The 20,523-nt window shown below is 35.6% G+C and overlaps 1 protein-coding gene across 3 annotated transcripts in view; it reads left to right on the top strand.

The window, feature by feature from the left end:
- SAXO6 (stabilizer of axonemal microtubules 6) overlaps nucleotides 1-20,523 on the top strand; it is a 33,769-nt gene that overhangs the window by 11,885 nt on the left and 1,361 nt on the right. For 2 of the 3 annotated variants that reach the window (XM_016199533.2, XM_016199567.2), the window contains exons 6-14: nucleotides 656-759; nucleotides 841-940; nucleotides 6,968-6,997; nucleotides 7,330-7,505; nucleotides 8,543-8,824; nucleotides 9,971-10,083; nucleotides 10,179-10,288; nucleotides 17,194-17,443; nucleotides 19,768-19,827. In XM_016199533.2, coding sequence (XP_016055019.2) covers nucleotides 656-759; nucleotides 841-940; nucleotides 6,968-6,997; nucleotides 7,330-7,505; nucleotides 8,543-8,824; nucleotides 9,971-10,083; nucleotides 10,179-10,288; nucleotides 17,194-17,443; nucleotides 19,768-19,827 — 1,225 coding nt within the window. The remainder of the gene's footprint in view (nucleotides 1-655; nucleotides 760-840; nucleotides 941-6,967; nucleotides 6,998-7,329; nucleotides 7,506-8,542; nucleotides 8,825-9,970; nucleotides 10,084-10,178; nucleotides 10,289-17,193; nucleotides 17,444-19,767; nucleotides 19,828-20,523) is intronic. The other variant, XM_016199541.2, reaches the window with a different exon arrangement.

Genomic DNA, 20,523 nt, shown 5'->3' on the forward strand with positions numbered 1-20,523 from the left:
CTTATATTTTATGGGTTCTGAAAGTAGGAATTATATGACTAAAAGTAAAATTTTAAATGTATATGTATACTGGATATCCACCCAAAATGTATACACACTTTAACAGCTGATAGCTCGGTTTTGAGAATGAAATGTATTTTAATAAACAATGCCTTTATAATTATTCAAAGTATGTGTATATATATATTTTTTGGGACACCATATATATATATATTTATATATATTCAGATATTCAGTAAAGCAATGTGGTAACTTATTAATTGGGGCCTATATTTAATTACTGTGATACAATTAAATGTAAATTTAGAATATCAAGGGCAAATATAAGATCACTGCTCAAAAGGTAGTAATGTAAAGTTTATTTATTTAGATATTAATTTAAGTAAAAATTTTTTTTCCTGGCCAAGGAGCTAAAATTTTAATTCTTAGAAAATGAAACCGTATCTTGAGCTATACTTCAACAAACTAACCAGATATATTAGTTTCAAAACTTGTTTGTTGATTTCTTGTGATTTCTATGTTATCTTTAGTAGCTGAAGTTTTCTTCTAAAAACAGAATTGTAATGCGGTATCCAAGTATATTTTATAACATTTATGCTTTCACTTAATGTATAAAGTATTTTCAGCATAAAAAGTTTAAATTTTTTCATTTTAGTGTAATAAAACAGACGATTCTTTAAAATTAGAAGCAGAAATGGAATCAAAAGACTTAAACCAGCCTAAAAAGAAGTGCACTTCTTGGAGACATCAAAGGCTTGGGTATGTATTTTATAAAATAAATAGTATAGTATTTAGATGATTGACATGGTGAAATATTTACTCTTATTTCATTTCTGTTAGGAAGGTGAATTCTGAATATAGAGCAAAATTTCTGAGCCCAGCCCAGTATTTATATAAAGCTGGGGCATGGACACGTGTGAAGGAAAATATACCAAATCAGGTGAGTGCACATAGCTCAGTAAGCCCACATTTTCTTTGAGCCTTTATCAGTAATAGATTTAGTAATAGAGACAATTTAAATATGTATGACACAATAATAACAATGAAAGTATCAGGCGATTAAAGTTGCATGTATTAGGATATAATTTATCAGTGTGTTTACTTTTAAAAATACCATCTGACTCCTTAGAAATTAATATTTATTATTATAAAGTCTTTAAAATTAAAAATGTTCTTTACAGTCAGTATTTGTGTTAATAAAGTCAGTTTATAGAATTGTAGCATGATAGATTTGATTGTTTTATAACATCCAGACCTCCACCTTCGCAGCTGAAGATTGATTAATTTTCTAGATTAGTTTGTCTGACGGGTAGCCCCTATCAGTGTATACTGTGACAGTCTGTAAGTACAGGGAAAGAGTGGCCTATGCTGATAGAGGTTTGAATTGCAGTGTGGGGGTACCCTGATATATGGGAGAAATTCTGAAGATTCTAAAGAAGGGTTTGAGGGAAAGAGTAATCCTTGAATTGTTAAGTTCTAGTTTAGTACTAACTTCTTATAGTCAAAGGATAAACAGTGGAGCTTTTTTGGTTATTGTATAATTAGCATCTTTTAAATCACATCTTGAGGGTTTTCTGCCTTTTCTGTGTGAATTAGCTAAATTAAAACATTTTAGTTTAGATAAGACATCAGTAAATACTCCCTCCTCCTATCATTGTAAAGAGAGGGATAATTTGGATAGGGAGTGAATCTTTTATTTAGCTCCATACCTAAAACCATTGCTAACAATTACATGTCATCGGTTTCTGGGGAAAGGCATTGGCACTTTGAACTGCTGGCTTTTTGGACTGTCAGCTATCAGACCCATGTCCTGGTGACTCCTGTGCTCCGAATGTTGTTTCAGGAGGTTACTTGATTCCGTCCACCATGGCTGCTCTCTGTTTCCCTACTTGAGCATGGCTCAGAGGCAGTACAGGCAGGATAAGACTAAAGCTTGAAGCTGTCCCTGATATTATTGGGGGCAAAATTTATATATTTACCCTGGTGAGATAAAGTTAAAAAATATATGGCCCTAGCGGGTTTGGCTCAGTGGTTAGAGCGTCAGCCCGGGACTGAAGGGTCCCAGGTTCGATTCTGGCCAAGGGCATATATCTTGGTTACAGGCTCGATCCCCGGCCTGGTTAGGGTGCATGCGGGAGGCAGCCAATCGATGTGTCTCTCTCACATCGATGTCTCCTCCCTACCCCCAACCCCCGAAAAGCAGTGGAAAAAAGATCCTTGGGTGAGGATTGAAAAAATATATATGCATTGAGCAGTTTATGACCATGCCAGACCTTGGCGAGGAGCTCTGTGTCAAAGGAGTCTGATGGGGAATGAGGAGAAGCTGTGGGCAAAGGCAGGACACAGAATGTGGCATAGAGGACTAGTGTGGTGCCAGCCATTCAGCCACTAGCTTGTCCTGTTTAGGTGTTTCACTAGGTTGATTCATGAGAAGCTCCTTGTTTTGGAAAAATTATCTCTTAGTGTCTGAGACTAAGATGAGTTGGTATTTAGACCTCAGATCTAAACATTTAATGGACTGAGAGGATCCTTATGTCTGAAGTCATGATAACTTGACAGTCCTTATCCTGCTGTGATAGAAGAGAACATTTTTGTTGTTGTTATTAATTTAAAATCTATCTTTTCAAGGTTTCCTATTATGATACTTTTGTAATGTGACTTTTGGGGGGGGAGTTTGTTTTATTAATTGCTATTGGTGGTTGTAAATATTTCAATTAGTGGTGTATTTTGCCTTGATGTCTATGGGCAAATAATTCAAAAGGTAAATTGTAGTTAGAAAACAATAAGAATTTTTAGTGCCCTGGCCAATGTCACTCAGTTGGTTGGGCAGCGTTCGGTGCACTGGAGGGTTGCTGGTTCGATTCCTAGTTGGGGCATATGCCTGGACTGTGGACTTGATGCCCCATGGGGGCCTGCCGGAGGCAGCTGATAGATGTCGTGCTCTCACATAGATGTTTCTTTCTTCTCCCTTCCTCTCTCTTTAAAGATCAGTAAACTGCTCTTAAAAAAAAATTTTTTTTAATAAAGAGGTCAGTAGACATTTAATATGGCTATGTTTTATTTAAGTCTTAGATTTTTTTTTTTACTGGAAGACATTTACTGTATGTGGCTGCTTATGAAATATCTAAACATAAGGTACTCACTCCCCTATCTTTCCATTCCTAACATTTCATGAAGGAATATTATTCACACTCATCAATCACTTGGACATCAATGACTTTATTATCATTAGAATGTTAACTCATTTTTTTAATCATGTTATAGTTTCTAGCCCATATATCATCTTCATTTTCTTTTATGTTGTTTGAGATATTACTTTAAAAATCTGTAGTCTAGTCACTAGATATTGTATCCTAAGTCCCAGGTACCTAGTCATATAACATTAGGGTAGTTAGTTTTATTTGTCCAGTGGTTTTATATTTCCTATCTCTATAATATAAACACTGGCACTATTGCTTTTTAAAATGCTCACTTAAAGGATTGTTTTTAATAATAGCCAGCAATTGTAATTGTTAGCTCCTATCCTCAGAATAGCTACTAAATCTGTGTTAAGTTTCCTTTCCCCTTGGTTGTTAGGTAATCTAATAATTCAAATTACATTAGTTGAGGTAATTAAAAAATTTTAAATAATTACAGTTTACATACAGTATTATATCAGTTTCAGGCGTACAACATAGTGATGAGACATTTATATACCTTATGAAGAGATCACACATAGTTATTACAATATTACTGACTATATTCCCTGTACTGTACTTTATATCCTTGTGATTTTCTATAACTGGAATTTGTATTTCTTAATCCCTTTCACCTGTTTCACTCATTACCCCAACCCCCTCCCATCTTGCAACCATCAATTTGTTCTCTGGGTAATTTTTTCCTAATGTTACTTTCAGAGATAGGACTTTATTTCAAGATAAAGTCCCACATTCTATAATTTGAGAGACACTGTAAGGACTACGAGGTATAAGGATGACTCCTCACTTTTGGGAGATGATTTTTGAGAAAAAAGAGTTTTTATATCCCCCACTCCCACCCTTCAGTTTTCTAAGTTTGAATTTTCTGTATATAAATTTTAACTGATTTAATTAAATTCTTAATTGGGGAAAAGAAATTCAGAAATAAAACATTCTACTCATTGTGTTATTATATCATATAATCTGATGACATTACTTTACCTGGAAAGAAATGTATGTGTTGTTTTAATTGAGTTTGGAATGGTTTATTTATATCTTTTTTAGTGCCTCTGGTTCTTGGCTATAGGGATTGTTCTTAATATTGAGTTCACATCATCAAATTTTTTAATTTTTACTCTTTCTAGTAGAACACCTTATTTGGTGATATCAACCTCCTAATTTTTTATCTTAGTTTAGGATTATAGAAGTTTAAAATGATGTATTTGCAAAGCATGATATTAGCACAAAGATTATTAATAAAAATTGCTAATAAATTTGAAACATTGTTTTGAATGTCAGTAACATAGAACTGAGCAAACCAAAGTTTTACAGTATTTCTGTAAGTATCTCCTTTCCCACCTTTAAAAAAAATTGATATAAAATAAAACTGGATCACTATGTGGAGGGGATACTGGTCCATCCTCTCATTTATCGAACAGTAAGGTCCTCCCACATGGAGAGAACCCAGCCTTCTTCGCGGCTCCTTCCCACTCCACCCTGCACACAGTACAGGACTGATAGGCACCATTTTTGATCCACTCCTTCAGCTTTTATCTCATTTGTTTATTATGGCATAAACTGTACCAAAATTATGATGATAACTTATCATAGAGGAGGAGGTCTGCTCTTCTACCAAACTGAGAACATTAAATACAGGGATTTTCTTGTTTACCTTTGGCTACCAGCCTTTTAGCTGAGGCCTAGCACTTAGTCCACACTCAGGACAGGTTGTGGAAACGATATTTAAATGCTACATTCTTCCTCACTTCAGTGAGTTCATAGGTTAATGGGAGAGAATGACACAAGCAATTAATTCCAGTAGGATAAAATAAGTACTAATGGGGATATGCATGAAGGGCTTTAAGAACACAGAGGAGGAAGCAATGCTAAGGCGTGCAGGTTTTATCACGTAGGGGATGGAGTAGCCATGAAACATTGACACATAGGGTATGTATTAGAAATAAAATCGGGATTATAGCAAGGGACATTATACAAGGTTCCTGTTCATTCAGAATACCTTGGTTAGTAATTCAACAGACTCAGGGCATGTGTCTCAGTTCTACCTGTTAAATGCAGAAACCACTACAGTAAGTCCTCACTTAACATCGTTGATGGGTTTTGTGACTTTAAGCAAAAGTATGTATAATGAAACCAGTTTTACTATATGCTATTTGATATAAACAAGATTAACATTCCTATGGCATCTCATCTATGTTATAATGAAACAACATCGAACGAAATGACATTTGATGACCTTCTATACTCTCAATTTTCTTCAAAGTATAGGAGTTGACAGATATGATAAATGAACATGGCTCAATTTTTTTGACAGTAAAGAAAACAGTATTTTGAGTTATCCTTTAGTAATGTCTCAGGTTTGGTTCATTGGAGTATTTATATGATTTCCTATGTCATGGCAGATGTTGTCCTTTGACTTTGGCTAATTCCCTAGAGATGTAACATATTTTCTTTGCATTCAGTAGTGCCTTGTTAAGGAGCTGAGGCTATGTTTCTCCAAGTGTTTTTGCAATGCTAAGTTTTAGTATTTACTTTTTTGCCTTTAAGTGAAAGCAAAGCAATTTAATCAGACAGTATCTGGATATCCTTTTAAGAATTAACTTAAAAAAAATGTATTAAATATATACTAATTTTTTAATACCACAAAATAGTAATTGCAATATATTTAACAAAGTGATAGAATACAAAAAAATGTTCTGATGAACTATGAAACAATTTGAATTCCCTAATAAACAAATAACATATTTGGATCTTTTTTATTTTAAATATATTTTTATTGATTTTAGAGAGAGAGAGGAAGGGAGAAGGATAGAGAGAAAAACATTGAGGAGGGAAACATTGATTGGCTCCCTTCTGCACGTCCCGCACTGGGGATTGAGCCCACAACCCGGGGATGTGCTTTGACCAGGAATCAACCTGGTTCATGGGTCAACACTTAAGTGTAGCCACACCAGCTGGGCTATTCTATCTTTATGATAGAAAAAAAATTAGTTTTTTTGAGAATAAAGATTATTTTATTTTACTTGTTTTAATTTTTATTGAGGTAACATTGGTTTATAACAAACAGATTATTTTAAACAGAATTTTGAGGGGCAATTTGATTTTTTTACATTGTGGACTTGTATTTATGGAAGCCAGCAGGTGGCAGTATGATCTAGAAAATGATAGGGTTTCCAAAGATGATGAAAGGTTCCTAATATGCAAATATGTTATTTGTATATTAGGGAATTCGAATTGTTTTATAGTTCATCAGAACTTTTTTTGTATTCTGTCACTTTGTTGAATATATTGCAATTACTATTTTGTGATATTAAAAAATTAGTATATATTTAATACATTTTTTAAAAGTTAATTCTTTGCTGATTCCAAGGAAGTGTTCCAAGGAAATTCTTTGCTGATTCCAAGAAATTTGGAGGGAGAAGCCTCGGGACTCTTTCGTTAGAGGCTTATATACTGATAGTAACTGTATAAAAAACTAGGAAATTAAGACTTGGGCTAGGGGTTTGGGGCATTTCAGTAATCAATACGAATAGGAATTAGGTTACCTACCATGGACAGCATCACAGCCATGCAATAATATGACTGGTCTCCGACGTAATATCAACATATCTTGGTTACTGAATTAAATATTACCGAAAATACTAAAAAAATTTGGTTGACAAGTTTGGCATATATATTTAGAAGGAAGAATAATAGCTATTTCAATGATTCTCATTAATATTCAATTCTGGCATTAACCTGTCATTAAGTATGTTTCTGTATTCCTCCCCTAGGGTTCTCTAAATGCCATGTGGTATGCAGAGGTTGGTTGCTTTTGAGTTTTTAAAAAAACTATAATAATGCATAGAGTACTTGTGTAATTTCAGTTGAAATAAGAAGTAGGTATCAATATTTTTCTTAGCTGCTACAGATTTCTCCCTGCCTCCTGGCTTGAAATAACTGCATTGTGCTTTAGCTTATTGTTTTAATTTCTGCTTAAAAAGTGTACATTGTTTGATTATTGTATGTGGCTATTTCTGTCTTCCTTCCTCTTTGGTCTCTGGCTGTATGTGCGCAAAGTCTTTGATATGCTACTGGGTGATGTTTGCAAAGGAGCATCTACAGTAAAACATGATGTCTTAACTTTCCTGTGTAGGTTAAAGAACTCCGAGAGAAGGCTGAATTTTATAGGAAACGAGTTCTGGGCACACATTTTTCTCGGGACCATCTGAATCAGATTCTGTCTGATAAGAACTGTTGTTGGGATGTCTCCTCGACCACGAGCTCAGAAGGAACCATTAGTAGTAACATTAGAGCACTAGATCTTGCTGGGTGAGATGTTCTTTGTGTATAGTGAAAAAGCATGTTGTAGCTTATGTAGATCATGGAATTATATAAGTAAATGACATACTACTCAGAATTCACCTTCTACTTAAATGGAGATATGCCAAGCCATTTATTATATTTTATTATTTTTAGTTTATTTTCTGAAAAATAAACCTATACATACTTGCTTTAAACACTTTTTTATAAATAATACATAACGCAAATCTGGGAAACTGGATTTTATAATACTGTATTCCTTGTTAACAATTAAAAGTAGAATAGGGATGATTATACAGCAGCTGTAAAATAACTTTAAAAGTAAGCTATTATTAGCACATATCCATTATCATTTATTAATAAATTTCCATGGTTAATATGGAACTTAAGTCTTCTATGGGAGAATTCTCTGTTGTGTTGGGTTTTAAAGTGAAATGATTTAACTTTTTATAAGAAATAACACACTGCTTTGCAGCAAATAAAATAGTTTTTAGTTATTACAGTATATTAATAGTCACACATACCAAATTGAACTGTAAATTCTAATTATGTGTCATCTGATTTTAAGTTCATCACAAAAATCTCTTTTTTAGTAATGTCTGGAAAAGATTAATCTATCTAAAGTATAAAATTTGAATCAGCTTACTAGATCCACAAGTACACTCGAGTTTGTGCACAAATTCTAACCGAGCAACTGAACAATTTAGACCATGTAGGGTCCTAGTGTATGTGTATAAATGCCAGTTTAGAGGATATGTATGAGTTTTGTCAGTAGAGTTGCAGGCATGTATGTGTGAAGGTAGAGGTAAAATATATTTTATTTCAGAGTATTTTAATGGCAACACCAAATCATAACTTTAATATATTATACTGTAAAATGAACTCTTAATAAGATTTCTTTCTTCAATATCTGGGCAAGGCAATATCTGTGGGAAATAAATATATAGTTGTGAATAGTGGAAGGGAATAACAGGTTCATTAAAATTATTATAAACTAGAAACCTCAAACTACTCAAGTTTAAAAGAAAACTTATTTTGTTATGCAGAGATCCTACAAGCCATAAGGCTTTGCAGAAATGTCCTACAAAATTAGAAGAAAAAGAACGGCCCCAGAAAAATACCGTGGAGAAATTGGGCGTGTCAGATTCTCCCACCATACCTGTTAGAAGGCGTCTGGCTTGGGATGCAGAGAACACCAATGAAGACATACAGAAACAGCCGAGAGAGGAGGGAGAGGAGGAAAGGGAAAGGCACAAGCAAGTTTATATGGGAGAGCTAGAGAAGCTGGAGGCACATGAAAAATCTAAGGCAGACAAGATAAAGGAAGGGTGAGAGTTTTAAATTATTCAGCATATAGCAGCATTGTTGTACACAGTTAATATGTATTTTGTTTTTTTGCTAATTAACACCTTACTGACCAGCTATTTTGAGCCAGAACTCGCCCATGCGGCTGGCTACTTTTCTACACTTGAATATTAAATGAAAGCATCTGAATAAGCTTAAATGTACTTTATTTTGTCTTATATTTATTGGGTTGGCCAAAATAAGTGCCGAGTAGTGAAGTGGCTCATATCTCACACCTCTTAGAATCTGAGCCTAAACCAAGATAACTGAGAAAACAGTTCAGAGTGCTCTTTTAAAACTCTACATTGCTTTCAGACCTTAAAATTACTTAAATTAATGTAAGTGCAGACACGAGTTAACTTGTGGCTGGTGAACAACGTTCGGACAAGGAAACACGAGTATACTCGTGACCGGTCAGCATAAGTATAGCGGTCTACGCTTTTGATTTTGTGACTGTTAAAAAGCAAATTTTTTAAAAATATCAGGAAATAGACATTCTATATGGTTTATAATAATTTGGTTTGGTCAGATATTTGAGTCACCTGAACTTGGTAATTGAACACTTGAACACTGAGCTACCTGTGGAGGAAGTAGTGTTATTTTCATTTATGTCCCGCTAATTATGATTTCCTAGATTTGTAAATGTGTCTAGAAGAATGACTTACTTTTTGATATAAGGAAAATAGCTGATATGCTTAAATATCAAATGGTTATACCAAAAAAGAATGAAAAGATAATGTTTTATAAGATTAAAATAAGTGATTTTGGCAAATAGCTAATTCCTGTTGATTTATATGCAGATTTCTTTGGGGAGTGGTACTCTACCATTGATAACGGTGCTTTTTGTCCGCAGTCCAACTCCCTTATCATTTCATGAGTTTTGCAGTTAATATGGGACTTAGGCCCTGATTTAATGGAAGACTTCTCTGCTATGTTCTTGCTGACTTGCAGTAATCTTCCCTCTTTTCCAGTACTTAGTCCCTCTTACCTGCATGTGGATTTATTTATTTTTTCAGAAACAAAATGGTCTTATCTTAAAAGTTTTATACTTTTATTATTGCATAATGAAAAGTATTTTTTATCATATTTCCTGGAGGAAATGCTTCATAATAGATTATTTTAATTTGTAGGTCAGATTCTTCTTCTGTATCCTCAGGAAAAGGAGGCAGGCTTCCTACTCCGAAGCTGAGAGAACTTGGTGGAATCCAAAGGACTCATCACGATCTTACCACTCCTGCTGTTGGTAATAGGCGAATACTATGCAGCTCTTATTTCACCTGCCTTTTCTATATAAAAATATAGTTTAATTGAAACGTATCATCGTCTGCATTTTTCCAGGTGGTGCTGTTTTAGTGTCTCCATCTAAAGCGAAACCTCCAGTCCCGGAACAGAGGAAAAGAATGTCTTGTCAGGATGGCTTAGAAACTTCAAAGGGTGATTTTAGGAAGGTAAATATTTCTATTTTGTGGAAAAACATCTCTTCAGGAAGTGATATTTTTAGTCACATGTAATCAATGAATGATAGTTTCAGATTTTAGAAAATTTTGTGTATCATATGTAGAGACAGTCTCTTAACCTATTTTTAGTAAGGCAGAAGCATGAAATTGTTTTTTCTGGCGTTGACATTGCATTTCTGCTGATATCCTTTCAAATCTTGTCAGTAGTGACTCAACAGGAAGAGAGAGAAGAAAAACAGTTCTATTTATTGAGTATCTAATGTGTGGCAATTGTGTTCCAGCTATGTTTTAGCACCAGAGATATAGCAGTGAAAGAAACAGACAAAAATGCTGTCCCTTATTGAACTTACATTCTAGTGGAGGAGACAATAAATAGGATAACTAGGTAAAATACATATTATGTGAGATATAGTGATAAGTACTAAGAAGAAAAATAAAGCTGGGGAGATAAATAGGAACTGGCCAGGAAAGTTCTCACTGAGAGGGTAACATTGAGCAGGATCTGAAGTTGGTGAAGGATTGATCCATATGCATATCAAGGAAGACATTCTAGGCAAAGGAACAGCAAGTGCAAAGTCCCTGAGGTGAGAAGGTAGCTCATTCTTTGAAGAACAGCTAGGAAGTCAGTGGACTGGAGCAGAGAGCAAGAGAGGGAGAATAGTATGGGCGATGAGTTCAGAGGCATAATGGGCGACTAAATTGGGGTAGGGCCTTATAAATCACAGCAACAGCTTTCAATTTTATTCTGAATGAAATGGGAAGCCTTTGGAGGGGCAGAGGAGTGATATGAGTCATTTGCAATATCCAGGCAAGAATGATAGTCATTTGGATCATAGTGGTAGTAATGGAGGTCATGTGATAAAGTCTGATTCTGGATATTCATTGAAATTATAGCTGATAAAATTTGCTAATGTATAAGATATGGGGTAGGAGAAAGAGAAAAATCAAAGATGATTCAGGATTTTTGTTCTGAGCAGTAAGGATGGAATTGCCATTTAACTGAGATGGGGATGACAGTATGAGGAAAATATTTGTCAGAGAAGAACAAGAGTTCTGTTTTGGACACATTAAGGTTGAGAAGCTTATTAGACATGCAAGTAGAAATGTTGAGTAGGGAGTTGATCGAGAATGGAGTGTAGAGGAGAGCTTGGGTTGCAGATAGATTTGAAGGCTCTTTAACATCTAGGTGGTACAGCTATATAAGGTCTTGAGACTGGTGAAGGTCATCAAGGGAGTAGTTTACACAGAGAACAGTAGGCGTGGACAGGTCTGAGCCCCAGGTGTTTGATATTGGGAAGTTGAAGATTAACCAGCAAAGCGACTGAAGAGGAACAGCCATGAGATGATGGAACATGAGACTGCGGTGTCCTGGAGCTGTCAATGAGGAGAGAGTGTCAGTGCTACTGATGGGTCAGTAAGGTATGAAAACTGATTACTGGATTTAGCAACATGGAGGTTATTGGTGACCTCGACGGAGGACAGTTTTGGTAATAGTGTGGGACAAAAGCCGAAAAGCATGTGAGTTCAAGAGAACAGAGAGGAGTTGGAGACAGCACCACAGACAATTCTTTCAGGAGTTTTTTCCATGAAAGGGAGCAGAGTAAGGGAGTGGGGGTTAGAAAAAGTCAGATCAAGAACGAGGACATAATAGCACATTTGTATGTTGATGAGAACAATTTTAGAGAGAGAAAAGATGATGTAAGAGTTTGAGGAAAATCGTTGGAAAGATGTTCTTGAGTAGGAGACGGGGCATAGGACCTGGTGGAAGGGTTAGCCGTAGGCACTGTGACAGTTCCTTCATTGTTAATAAAGGGAAGGTGGAGTATATATTTTATGGGCACTGCTGATGAAATACAGGAAAATGTGGTGGGAGCTTTTAGTCTCTTTTATGTTTGGCAGAATATAAAGAAAGAGCTTGATGGGAATGAAGCAGGGGAAGAAAATTTTTGAGGTTTGAGGAAAGAGAATAAGGCATGAAATAGTCTTTTCAGATAGTGGGAGAGTGAGTGGGCCAGGGAAATGTGAGATAATGCAGGGCAATGTTAAGGGGCCATTTTAGGTTAGTGGTCACAGATTGGATGTAAGACCAGTCAGGATAGGTTGTGTGTTTTTCTCCAGCTATGTTTGGCTGCAGAGGTGCTGGTTAGAGAGTTGGATTTAACTGGGCTTCATGTTTTGTCAAGGTAGTAAGACCAAGTGAGAAAGGGGGTAAGGGAATTAAGGTATATACAGGGAAATGATTATAGTGATTACCCATGAAGTTGAGTTGGTTAGGGAGGGAGAGTAGGACTCAAGAAAGTAATGTACAGTGCAAAGGTGACAGGGTCACTGGATGGGGGAGGTCTTATCAGACTTAAGGACTTGTTGGACTTAGGGTAACTGTGGGAATTAGTTTTAAAGTTGGGAGGTGGTGGTCAGAAGTTAAGATTATGAAGAAGTTGCAGTTACCAGTAATGACAAGGATTAACATGTAATCATGGGAGTAAGTGGCTGAAGTAGAATAGAGAACATTCAAAGAAGAGGTTGAATTTCTCTAGGGGATTTTGCTGAAGGCTGTTCATACGTTCTAGAGGGCACAGTGGAGAGTTATTGTAAGTAATAGGGAGAGGTGGGAGATGGGATCAGAGCACAGTGCCCCCAAACCCAGCTTATGGCTGGTACCCAATAAATGTGTTGAAGGAATGTTATTGGAGTGACAGTGAATAAACTATTTCCTGTTGCTTACACACACTTTGGTTTATTGAAAGAAATGTGACAATAGGAATTTAAAGGATTGATCAGAATCAGATTTAGGAATCTCTTGCCCTCCATGGACTGTTCTGCTACCTTCCTCGGGCAGGAATCCAGGCTGTCACTTGGAAGGTGTGAGCTTCTAATTAGCTTTGTCCACAGGGCTGCCTACTCTCAGCTAAAATGAGTGGCCCTAATCCATATTTGCAGCTGGATTTATATGTATTATTTTCATTTATTGTGGAATTAATTTTTTGAATACTTAAATAAAATTACTTTAATAAATTAAAATAGAGTAATATTGTCCTTTAACATTTTAATGCCAATCTCCACCTCATGGTATATATAGTACAGTTGTAACATTTTAATTACAAACTCCTCTAAAATAAGCAGGCTTCTTATTAACAACTAGATTAGAACTCCCTTGATGTGAATTTTTTGCCACCAGGGGCTATAGCAGGAGCTAGATTTGGTTATTTCCCATTGTCTACCCCTTGATTGCTGCGAAGCAGCAATCATTTTTCCCCTTTGTTTTCTTAAAAAAGCTAATATTATAATAAAATAAGTTATTCAGTTTCCAATACATAAATTCATATCATTTTACATTTCTTTTTACCATAGTAATTAGGGAGAATATATTATCATAATACCCAGAAATTTTTTCATTGTTAACTTGTTTTAGAAATATGTTTTTATTGATTTTAGAGAGAGAGGAAGGGAGAGGGAGAGAAAGAAACGTCTACGGGAGAGAAACATCAGCATTGATCGGCTGCTTCCTGCACTCCTCTGCTGGGGATCGGGCCGGAACCCTGGGCACATGCCCTGACTGGGAATCGAACCAGCAACTTCTTGGTCCATGGGTCGAGGCTCAACACTGAGCCACACCAGGAGTATTATGGGGCAGCAGTAAATTGGGTAACTTAGATGGGAATGATCATAATAGGTAGCATTTCCTGAGTGCTTGCTTTTTCCTAGGCACTGTGCTAAGTACTTTATGTGTCTTTATAATGACTCTGGGAAATTGGTATTGTTATTCTCATTTTTACACGATGAAATGGGGGTCACACAGCTGCCATATACTATAATAGAATTTGGGTCCAGGCAGTCTATTCTCAGAACCCACGTTTTTAACCCCTAAAGAATACTGCCTCATAGAACTTTAGAGTAGAATTCTCATGGTATTGTTTTAATCAAGTACCATTTACACATTTTGTAAATGATATTAAAAACCCAGTGTCTGTTAGCTCACTTCATTCATTCATTCATTCAGCAGATGTTTCTTAATCCATTTACCGACATGATGCAGCAAAAATAGACATGGTACCTGATTTTATGGAACCTATAGCCCAGTGAAGTTCACAGTCAAAGAATTACACCCCTAAAAAGTTAAAGTTAAAACTAATAAGAGTTTCAAAGAAGTATACACTGGTGTTCTGGAAGGAGCTGATAGTTCTGGAAGTCAGGAAGCTTCTTGGAAGTCAAGGATGCTCCTTAGAAGTTATAATTTAGTTGAGATATAAAGGAAGAAGAAGAGTTAACCAGGTAAAATGGGTGGAGAGGAGAAGCACAGCATGTGCCAAGATCCTGTAGAGAGAGACAGTGTAGGGTTTTAAGAAACAGACCAGTATTGTGTGTGGCAGGGAGCAGATACAAGATGAAGCTAGAAAAGACGGCAATATTGAGAATTTCTGTCATTATCTCAAGAGCAATGGGCAGCCAGTGAAATATTTTAAAGACCTTTCTGGCTGTCTTGGAAGGCGAGAGTAGACTGTGGATACCTGTAAAAGGCCATTGCAGTAGTCTAGGTAGGAAATGTTGATAGCTTGAACTAAGGAGGGTAGGCATAGCTAGATGTGAACGAGACTGAAGAATGGTGTGAAGGGAATAATGTCAAGGCTTGGTGCTGGGTGGGCTGATAGAGGATGAGAGACCATGGATAACTTCTGGGTTTCTGGCTTGCCCAAAAGGATTGGTGGGGGTACTATGCACTGAGTAAGAGAGCTCTGGGCAGGAACCATCTTTGGAGGGGAATATCAGGAGTTTCATTTTCATTCATTCAATTCAGTATTTAATGTGCTCCTACTATGTGCTAGGCACTGTTCTAGGATCTGGGGATTCATTGATAATCAAAACAAAATCCCTGCCCCCGTGGAGCTTGCATTTTTTGGGGGAGAAACAGACAAATTTTAAGAAAGACAATTTAAGGTAGTAGTAAGTGCTATGAATGAAATAAAACCACAAATAACTTCCAAGGGGTGGATGAGGCCATCAGAACAGGCACCTCTGACGAGGTGGCATTTTATGTAAGACCTGACTAATGATGGGAGGTGCCCACACAGAGATCTGGGGCACAGATTGTTTTCCAGGTAGAAAAAGTGGCAATTGCAACTGTATAACAGTGAGAGTTTTTAAAGAGAGTGAAAAGCTGGTGTGACTGGAGCCTGGAGAGGGAAGAAGAGAGGGTAGGGAATGAGGCTGAAAAGGGAGGCTGGGGAAGGAGTGGGGATGTTATTCTGATGGCAGTGGGAAGCCCTTGGAGGATTGGAGGCAACAAAGCAAATATAAATCTGGTTTACATGGTAAATAAAATCATTCACTGCTCAGTGGAGGATGGACTGTACTGGGGAGAGTGCAAGCAGTGAGGCCAATAAGGAGGCTTTGAGCTCAAAAATAGATCACAAAGTTAAATTAAACCTGGGAACCCTCTGTATTTAAAATATCCTACAGATTTCAGTGAAATCTTTTTAACAATAGTAAAACCAATTTGACAGAGACCTCAAATTCTGTGTGTATATATGTAGAAAATGAAAAAAATCTAAGAACAATTTTGCTAAGTGATACTTATAGTTAAAAAAGGGAAGAAGAAGATTTGTGGTTTTTATCTTAGATATCGATTTAAAAATATATGTTTGTTGGATAAGACCCTAGGCCATCTCCACTTTGAAGCAGTAAGCTCTTTAATTGCAGAAAAATGATGCCTAAGGTCAGAAAGCAATGCTTTGAATATTACATTGATAAACTTAGAGTTCATAACTAAAGGCAACAATTACAAGGAATAATCAGGAAAGTTTGGCACTGTATTTGATTTTACTGGTTTACATTCTCTTAAAAAGTAAAACTATACAGGGACTTTTAGGATAGTGATACATTATCATTGTGGAAAATAAAAAATATGAATTCTTTGGTTACTCTCTCCCCCTCCAAAAAATACCAAAATAGAAAAAGAAAATAAGTGATGTCATGCCTGCTGTTCAGGGACATCCACTTTTGAGTTTTTGAGTTTTAGGTATAGAGTGTATTCATTAGTATATTGTAGATGAGACTTTATCATCTATTTTTTCCTCAGTAATGTATTGTGAACATATTTCCATATAATTAAATGTCATTTCTATGTAATTTTTAATAACATTATATACAGTCTATAGTTACACTGTAGTTGTTTTAACCAGGTGCTTATTATTGAAATCTATTTTTAAAAAGTAGATGCTTATGGTTACTTCTTAATTTCCTATTTTGAAATCCAGCCTTTAGCTAGATTTTTGTTTGTAGTATTATTATCTTCTTTTGTGTAAATACTCCCTAAGTGTTATTGTGTGGTGAAAGGATTCAAAATCCTAAGGCTTTTGCTATATTTTGCCAATTTCTCCAAAAGATTGGGCTCCCAGCAATACTCTAGTGCCAATTTTTTTACATCCTTGCCAGCTCTGGGTATTATAGATTGTTTTTTCAAAAAGTAATCTTTGTAATTTTGGAGGTGAAAAATTAGTACCTCAGTGCTTCTGTTTTGAAACATTTGATTATAAGTGAAGTAGAATATGTTTGACATTTATATTTTGTGTATATATGAATTGCTTATACATATCCTTTTTCTACTTTTTAATTAGGTTTACTCTTATTATTTTTAAAGAAATACTTATGTAGCAGTGATAGCAATTCATCAATCATATAAGATATATTTTCCTCAAGTTTGATTTTTCTTTTCTTTTTTTATGTTTATATGTATTTTTATATAGCTAAGTATGTTTATATTGGTTGTTAGGCTTATAAAATTTTCTCCACCTGGAAGTTACATAAAGTTTCTCCATATTTTCTCCTACTGCTTTTATAAGAATCTATTTTTGCGTGTGTTTAAATGTTTGGTGTATATATATATTTTGGTCATTTAGAAAGAAAGTCATGCGGTAGCCCTCCTGACTTCTCCAGCTGCTGGTATAAAAACAGTTGATCCCTTGCCTTTGAGGGAGGATTCTGAAATCAATCTCCGTAAATGTTGTGAGGCAACTCTTCCAGTTTCAAAAATTCCAGAATATCCAACAAACACTCCTGGGCAGTCTCCTCCACCCTGCGCTTCATCCTTCTGGCATCCCTCTCGTCGAATTCAGGGCTCTCTGAGAAATCCAGAATTTCAGCATAATGGTAATTATTTTGGTTTTAATTTTTGGTCTTTTATTTTATTTTGTTTTTTATTTTATTTTATTTAATATATCTTTATTGATTTCAGAGAGAGGAAGGGGGAGGGAGAGAGAGATAGAAACATCAATGATGAGAGTCACTAATTGGCTGCCTCCTACACTCCCCCTAGTGGGGATTGAGCCCGCAAACCTGGGCATGTGCCCTGATGGGAATCGAACCTTGAGCTCCTGGATCCTAGGTCGATGTTCAACCGCTGAGCCATGCCCGGCTGGCCTAATTTTTTGTCTTTTAAAATGAAAATCTTATAAAGGTACAAAGGCTATAAGTGTGTACTATATGTTAATAAATTATGTTACTTAGTTTTTAAATAATGTAATTTCTTTAAATAGGAAAACTCTCATCTTTGGAACAGTTAATTGTGCTGTACCCAAGTTCACTTTTGTATAACTGTAAGATACCTCTCAAGTTCTTTCCCGTACACGTACAGGCAATGCACTAGGTTGCCAGTGGCACCCCTTCCTCAGGTGTTACAACCAGAAATGTCTTCAGACATTGCCACATGTTTCCTGGATATAGAATTCACGGTCATAAATTGTTTTCCTTCAGTTTTATTAGGCATTGTTCTCTTTTCTAGCTTATACCATCACTGTTGAGAAATCTGGTGCTGTTTTTATTTTTGATCTTTGGTATGCAGCTTTTATTTTTCTTAGCAGCTTTTAGGGATCTTTTCTTTACACCTAATGCTCTGAAATTTTAGAGTGGGTCTCTTTTCATTCATTTTGCTAGTACTCAGTAGACCTTTTCAGTCTGGAAACTCAGTTCCTCACTTCTGGGAAATTATCATGAATTATTTATTCAATAATTTCTTCCCCTCCATTTTCTGTTTCCTTTTTTTTTTTTGACATATCTATTGTTCAGGTGTTGGACATGTTGACCATGATCTTATTTTCTTACCTTACCTTTCCTATTTGCCATCTCTGTCTTTTTATTTTATTTTTATTTTATTTTATTTTACTTTTTTATTTTGTATTAGTGAATTCTTGGCTTTGTGTGTTTGTATATATTTGTGTATGTGTTAAAATGCTTCTTTAAACATTAGTTATAGTTACTAGAACGTAATTTGAAAGGGTTACTAATTTTTATCTTCTACCTCTTCTGAGTTTTTAAAAAGAATTTGGCTCTATTTTTAACTTTTAAGAATTGTTTTAACACTGCATATTCCTCTTATACAGCCTCCTCTTTTTATTTTATAGATCGAATGTTTATGTCTTCCAGAAAATAAATAACATATATAATCTCCCTGTTTTGAATATGTGGTACCCTTGCCCTCAGTTGACCCTGCTGTCTTTTAGTCAGAGTAGCTTTTCTAAACCTTTAGAGACGAATCTTCCATTTCTCTTTTGGGAGAGGGTCAGTTACCCACCTGTGCAAATTTAAAGAAGGATCTGGCAGTCTGTTTTTAATTTTTCTGTTATAGTTACTTTTAATATTATTTTGTATTGGTTTCAGGTGTACAGCATAGTGGTTAGACAGTCATACACTTTTCATAGTGCTCCCCCCAATATTTCCAATACCCAACCAGTTTCCTGGTCCAGCCTTATGCTCACTGCAACTTTCAGTGCTACTCAGTACTCCCAGATGCTGAGCCATTAACAGGAGTGGGGAAACTTTTTTCTGCCAAGGGTCGCTTGGATATTTATAACATCATTCAAGGCCATACAAAATTATCCACTTAAAAATTAGCCTGCTATATTTGGTAAAACATTTTATTAACTCACCCCTAATGTGATGGCTGGAACTGTGGTTGCCTTGGCAGGGCCAAACCAAATATGGCCCGTGGGCCGGATGTTCCCCACCCCTGCATTAGGAGAACAAAATGGTTGCTTCTTGGATTCCCTCCGCTGCTGCCTTAGAATTCAGCTTGCTTGAGTGTGATAACAACTCATTCACTGCCCTTTCATTGCTTTCCACTTTCCAAAAATTTTTTGTTTTTGTCCCCCATTTTCTTTCCTATGGGTTTATGTCATTTTTATAAATGTGTGAATTCCATTTATATCTTTAAACAGAACCCTACTACATTCTTTTAAAGTTAGAATAGTGCAATATAATCATTGAAAAGAATTCTAGGAGGTTATCCGTTTGTTTACATATTTGTTAATAATAAACACATTATAAATTAATGAATGGCCCTTTGATAGTAACATCCATTAAAGATTTAAAATTAATAAAATCTTTGATAGCCTACTTTCACTAAGGATTTACTATAAATAAGATAGACTGTTGGGTAGCTTTGAAGGATAATTTCTTCTGCCTTTTTTTTTTTTAAGTGGGAAAAGCAAGGAAGAACAATTTCCAGTTACCTCAGCATGAAGCCTTTAATGATGAAGGTATTTCCATAGTCCAATAACACTAGATACAAGTATGAGGTTTTATTATATGGCGGTTAGTTTATAAATAGTATAATGATCTTACAATTGATGAGTACTATATACTTTAAAAGTACTTCCTTAGATGTCACTCCATTGGATCCTTGAAATCTTGTGAGGGGGTGAAATTATCTCCATTTTACAAATGAGTAAACTGGGACCTAAAGCCCTGGTGAATCTTTTCTAGGGCAAACGGATGGTAAGAGATTGAGCCTCACATCACATTGTTTTCCACGCGTGTAGGTGGGGGCTCAGGCTAGCATTATATCCATCACTTTTTCCAAATGCATATATATTCTTATCAATTTTTGAATTCTTAGGAAAAAAAATACCATTATGGAAAATGAGCTTTTTTCTCCTGTGTAGTTTTCATGACGACAAACTCATGTGCTTCTAGTAGTGCAGGAGAGGTTTTTACTTCTTGATGTGAACAACTGGACCTGCAATTTTAATTTATCCTTAGAAGTCGGAAATTATTGAATTTATAAAGTTTGGATTTAAAAGTAAATTTGAATTAATACTTTATGTATTTTAAGTTCATGCATATTAGAGGTTTTCTTCTTAGCAAGTTTGGGACTTTTTTTTTTTAGAATTCAGTGAACTAGAAATCTAGTTGTTGTGTTTTCAAGTACAAATATCTGGACAATTCGAATCCAG

The sequence above is a fragment of the Miniopterus natalensis genome, chromosome 2 (genome assembly GCF_054644295.1).
Source record: "Miniopterus natalensis isolate mMinNat1 chromosome 2, mMinNat1.hap1, whole genome shotgun sequence".
Lineage (NCBI taxonomy): Eukaryota > Metazoa > Chordata > Mammalia > Chiroptera > Miniopteridae > Miniopterus > Miniopterus natalensis.